The sequence below is a fragment of the Macrosteles quadrilineatus genome, unplaced genomic scaffold (assembly GCF_028750875.1).
Source record: "Macrosteles quadrilineatus isolate MER2022 unplaced genomic scaffold, UCM_ALF_1.0 Scaffold_2__2_contigs__length_208266976, whole genome shotgun sequence".
Lineage (NCBI taxonomy): Eukaryota > Metazoa > Arthropoda > Insecta > Hemiptera > Cicadellidae > Macrosteles > Macrosteles quadrilineatus.
Genome location: NW_026542595.1, coordinates 87212135 through 87218338, shown reverse-complemented (window position 1 = coordinate 87218338; position 6204 = coordinate 87212135). Strand labels below are relative to the sequence as shown.

At 37.7% G+C, this 6204-nt stretch overlaps 1 protein-coding gene across 1 annotated transcript; it reads right to left on the bottom strand.

The window, feature by feature from the left end:
* Positions 1-5252: 5252 nt before the first annotated feature.
* On the bottom strand, positions 5253-5951 carry LOC128984549 (uncharacterized). The gene is made up of 2 exons (XM_054403883.1): positions 5863-5951; positions 5253-5595 (listed from the first exon to the last, which is right to left on the bottom strand). Exons 1-2 carry the CDS (start codon positions 5949-5951, stop codon positions 5253-5255), a joined length of 432 nt encoding a protein of 143 aa, XP_054259858.1.
* Positions 5952-6204: the final 253 nt, after the last annotated feature.

The following is a 6204-nucleotide window of genomic DNA, read 5'->3' as shown; positions in this document are numbered from 1 at the left end:
ATAATATGCATAAGGTACTATAAAAAGATGTATTTAAATTGTAAATAATTAGGGCTGCTTTTATATATGGGTCCGGGGTCGCAAGCAAGAGAAACATTTCCCTACAAGGTTGGTGGAGAATGGCTCAATTATCACCCGGGGCTCATGACATGCAAGCCGCACGAATAGTGTTTTGACGAGCTAATCATCTAAGAGAAAGATGCTTTGATTTTTCTGTTTACATTTTCATAACCAACATGGTAACATATAACAATTTGAGTTATTATTAACAATTAAACCTTTTCTATATATAATACGCTAAGCCGATTCTTGTGAACAGAACTCCTCCCTCAATTTTTATCACAGAAGTACGATATGAAATGACCCGACGTGACGAAGGAAAAATCAAACACTGTAACGGAAATACCCCCCTTTTAAGTTAGAACGTGTCTTCCCAAAAAACAGATATTTTTTTTTCAAATAAAATCATAGATTTAATCTCCATTACACTGATGAAATCACGGAAGTGTTCAGCTACAAAAGATCCACCAATACGATTTTAATCCTATTTAAAATTTCTTCCAAAGGAAGAGATACCAGATAACATACTAATAATAACTCCGATGACGTACGGTATGGAAAATATTTTATTCGTTGAATTATCAACCATTTTTGCTAAATAACGAAATTAATATCATTATTGTTTTACACTTATTACTCTTTGAACAAAAAACAATTTCAAATGCTCAAAATATGTATCATTTCACTCAATTTATCGCAGTTAGATGAATTAGCGTAAGCCTTGAAAGTAACCGTTGATTTCGTCTTGTTTCACCTAGTATATAAACGCGAAGCCGATTTTTGTAAACAGAAATCCTACCTCATTTTTGAACCGATTTTGATGATTAAAGTGTCTCAAAAATGGCCCTGAAGCTTATGTATACTACTTTTTACGTAAGCAAACTCAACAGTTTGTTAAAATTTTAAGATCTGCACTTATTACTATATTCATTTTCATAGCATTCAGAGTATTCAGCAATACAAAACCTGTCAAGAAATAGTCTTTTATTATTTTCAACTGGATTTACATACAAACAGATAAATAATGTTTTTACGTCCTCAACAATACAGGCAGATACTTCAAAAACCTCTTCTATACTTAAATTTGTTACATTTGTTATTTCTTTGCATACAAAATTATTTCTTACATAAATCATAGTTCCTCCTCTTATTTAATTTTCCCTACAAAAGAATGAAACTATTTTATAACCAGTTAAGTACATCCCCTAAGTTAGATTCCAGCCAATGTTCTGCAAGACAGCATATCTAGTTCCTTTTTGACACATGAAACTTCAAGAGGATATTTTTTACTCAGAATACCTTGTACATTTAAAAATGAACTGTTTAATTTCAAAATAGAGAAATTCATATTATTAGCCTCTTGTACTGTTTTTCTTTGATTAGATTTATTGCTAATGCCGGACGAAACCGTAGAACGAAGATTTACAATATGCTTTGTTAATTCAGACTGAATACAGTCTAGACTAACAGGCTTCTGTTGTGATTCACAATTAGTCCTACAAATGAAATACCTAGTTTTTTTATGATGGCTCATTTTTATATTTGATCTTTACTAAGCAATTTCGAAGAATCCTTTTACCTGATACATTGAAATGTTGGCCATGTTTTGTGTGATAATACCGATTACAAGAACTGGCCTTTATTAGGCGTACATTACATTAGTGTACGACTTACAAATTGGACTGTAGGCTAAGTTTGCTGCTTCTACTTCCTTGTTTACACACGAAAAGTCAGCTAGGTCATGCCGATGCGGGATGTCCACATCTATAACGTTGGTGTGGGCCAGGTTTGAAATCGTTTTCTCTAGGGTCTCTGTAGAAATTTTCAACTCCTGCTGACATCATTTGATCCGCCAATCACAACAACAAAGTCCTCATTTGTTAGGCTGGGGGTATCGACGACAGATCTTGGTGTAACAATATCAGAAAACGTAGATCCTGGTTTGATAATTCCTTCGATGTTGAACTTAGATTTTAATTTTTAAGCATGCAATAGAGAAGATAATCCAAGTCCATGGTGACTATCACCTAATATTTTGATTGATTTGGACTTCCTCTTAGGCCTAGGTAGGCTAGCTTGTTTAGGCGATATGGGCTGAACTGGCTCATGTGGTCTAGGGCTATTTTTATCAGAGTGGGTGGATTTAGGTTAATTTGTTACAGAAAGTTGAGTTTTTATCACTTTCAGGTCAGACCTATCACCATGATAAGAGTTCACAGCAACTCGTTTTGGCATAGACTTAGTTTTTAAATGATCAAAGGTCCTACTAATGGCAACACAATTTTTTTCTTCAACAGGACTCCCATCTTCTGCTATTACCATCGTTTTCAGGTACTGGCCTAGGTTAACATCACTTGAAATCAAGGAAGTTGATTTAGTACTTACAATTGGTTGGTCTACTAGTTTCTTGCTCAGTTGGAAGTCGGACTCTTCCCAGTTTTTCCTTGTAAAACCTCAGCAATTAATTTGAGGTTAACTTCTTTCAGTTCAGTTATAATCAACAATAGTGAATCCCTGTCCTTGTTTATCGTTCAATATTACAACAGGCGTATCGTTCAGTTTTACCTCTTCGTTACTATTTTCTATACACACGAGGTACTTCCATTCATCATCATCACTTGGTAATTTTGATTCATTTCAACCTCATTTAAAATGATACCAACAATCACAAAAGTCACATAGGATACAATTTTTCACAACCCTCTTACATTTAGAGCACTTATGATGGCATCAAATGCGATTTTCTTCAGATCTTGTCAGACACAACTTTACTTGCCCCAATCTTCAAAAACCTCAATAACCTTCCCCAAATGGTAATGCAAACATGGTCTGTTGCTGGAACATTTCATACAACTCAGTCGCTTTGCTTGAATAACTCGAGGTTTTTATCTATCCCAGGTGACCTGGTTTACTTGCATGGGCCCAGGGAATGTTTCAATTTGCTGTGGTAGAATTCTATCTATGATTTTAACTTGGTCACTTGTTATGAAGAAAATGTTAGTTGCTCTGCAATTTGCCTCCAATACATTTTTGAATTGTTTAAAATTTGCAATATAAAGCCTCTTCCGACTAAACTGTCAGCTAATCTCTTTGTGCTCGCACTAATACCATCTACTGCTCCTTTGCCGTGACTGGCCACGGAGTAGTGCCACACAACTTCGTCAATATCTAGTTTCTTACTCAGATAGTAGGAAAAAAGGTAACACATTTTATTGTTTTTATACTGAGTTAAGGGTCCATCACTAAATGAATGAACTTTGACTTTTTTTTAATTAATGAAGTAAATAAACGTTTTTCAAGTTTGGAATCATGCCTTTCATGGTACAAAGCACTGGACTCAAATGGGCACTAACAGCAGAAGGATCATGGCGTTGATTTTCTGAGATAGTACAGAAGCTCTCGTGCTGTAAGAACTTTTGCAAGTGATCTTTAAAATAGATGTCTAAGGTATTAGTCCAGTAAAATAAGGCATGGTAGTACGCAAAATAACGGGTAGTTTAGTTTTTTTATATGTTGTCAGTGTGGGGTCCATAACATAAAATCCAATTTATCCACCTCGAGGTATCACGGCGCTCCACCTGTTATCGAAAAAGCTAAAATTTGACCATTCCTTTGGTTTTTCAATCCATCTCGCGAACGGTTGGTTTTACTGAAAATATTACTTTATTAAATTAAAGGAGGATACATTTGTGACAGTTTCTATTTATTACGATATCAATACGTATCAATACAATTTCTTTTTATTGATTTCTAGGCCCTTTCTACTTCGGGAGGCAAAAAGAAATGAACGGAAAAAAGAAGAAAAAACACAGTTGATGTGTAAAAAGAAGATAAAACACTTTATTTAAGAAAAAAATTACATTTCTCTTTTGATAACAAAACAACAATAACACATTCGAATAAATGAACAAATATAAAAATCAGTCTCTTTTAGTTTGATTTTTATCCCTTTTTTATTTAAACTTTTTTACCCTTTTTTATACTCCAAAAAAGTAAATCAAAACTTAACCTTAAAAAATAAATTCAAATATAAGAAGGAACATTTGGTTACCAATTTAATACTTGACTTGATAATATCGTTTCAAAATTTCTAAAACAAAATTCTCTTTAACTTGAAAAAAAAATCATAACAAAATATAACTAAATAAAAAGCTCTTTCTCGACTAGAATATTACAAATCACAGAAAAATTACAAATATATCTTCCTTAAAACTAACATGCCTTCGAGTTGTTCTTTTTTCTTTACTGGTCCTCTGACGTTTTATTTCGTTTTGTCAAGCTCATGATATCCACATCCGGGTAATAGTGGGGAATATTTTCCAGCTTTCTTTTATTTATACGTACAAAAGAGCTATCTGTAAGGATTACCCGTTGTCTCTGGGTATGCCCTCGCCTGCGTTTTGGGGGTTGCAGTTTCTTGGGAGGAAAAACTCTAGGTGGTGGCATTGATCCTATCGGTTTTGTGCTTCCGTGGGCACCACTAACTGTAGCAGGACTAAATGTCTCCATCCGTTCGGCAGGGGCTGGATTATGGAATTCCTTAAAGGTTGGTGCCATAAAATCTTCTCTTGTCTCTTCGACTTCCATACTACCTACATCAGGAGTTTACAGCTTCATCTCCTTTAAGGTCGACTCTAATGTCTTAAAGTCTAAGGTCTACAGGTCTTGAGGTCGTTTAATAGATTCCACCTTGGGAGAAGTTTTCGTTCCCTTTTTAATGATTCTTGTTCGATGAACTCTTTTACTTGAGCAATTCGAAGGTTGTGCTCTTGGCCAAGGCTGTCTAAGGCCACAGCGTTTTTTTTTCTTTGGGCGGACAACTATAAGGGCCCAGTGTCCGAATTGGGTGTTCGGGTTGACTTTGGTCGTGATGCTGGCCTCGTGGGATATGTTGGATGCAATTTCCGGTTTGATGAAAATTGGAAAAAGTACAAAGTCTTTTCCTAAAGGGTCTTCCTTTGCCCACTTCTTTACGCCATCATACCCTTGTCCCTCTCTGTCCCACCTTTCAAAGAAAACACTTGGGAAGGCCATCACCTTTTTTGATCGATGTTAAGACTGGGTTTCTAGTGGTTTCATGAAGCAGTTTGAGTTCAGCAGCGCGGTTTGAGGTCTTTGACGTTGGCTCTCTTCGTTTCTCCTTTGTCTTTTCGGATTTCAAATTTATTCGCTACTTCAGGGCGTACAATCGTTTAGGGTCCGTCAAATTGTGGGGCCAATTTGGCGGCGAATCCTCTTGCAGCATCTGAAAGTTCATGTCTCCTGCATAACACATGTTGTCCCTCCTTGAACGTGTTTGGTCGACTGCGAAGGTTGTAATATTTAGCTTGGCGTTGATAGGCTTTGGAGAGGTTTAGCTTCACGGTGTCTTGTATAGTCCTCAGAAGTTGCAGACGGTCTGGTACTCTAGGGTTGTCCCCTGGATCTACTTCAATACCTTCATGAAGGGCCTCGGGAAGTCGTAACTCCTTTCCAAAATTGAGGTAGGCTGGCGTGTATCCTGCCGACTGGTGTACGGCTGTGTTTATTGCCAACCTGAATTACTTCAAGTACTATTCCAGTGTCTATTATTGGAATCTATGTATTGTCTTATCATTATCTTCAGCACCCGGTTACATATCTCGGTGGGGTTCGATTGAGGAGAATACAGGGTGGTGTCAATACGTGTTTATTTTCAATTTTGTGGATAATTCTGCAAACAGCTTTGAAGTAGCGTAATACTTTGTAGGGTGCCAGCGATACTCTGTGTCTCCAATCAGGTGAGTCAGCTACCATAGCCTCGCCCAGGTTCCGGTCCTCTACCCAGTGACGAAGAACGAGTTAGCAGAAAGGGACTCGAGCTCGTGCTTGATCACTTTGTAGTCTGTCGAGTGGTGGAGTCCCCTCAGCATCGCATTCCCTGAACACTCAGGGAAAGTCACCTAGTCCACAGGGTGAGCCGTAGGTTTGCTTCCCGCAGCAAGGCAGCAAGTACCAGCAGGCTGGAGACCGGGCTAGCCGGGCAGTTGATCGCTAACCAGGGCCGTGTGGAGGTTTGGTGAGGGTTAGGTACTTGTAGAATAATTACCACACCGCTTTGAAGTCCGTCTAGTGAGGTGGTGTCGGCAGGCGAGACGGCGGGCGGGCTGGTCTGGGCCGGGCAGG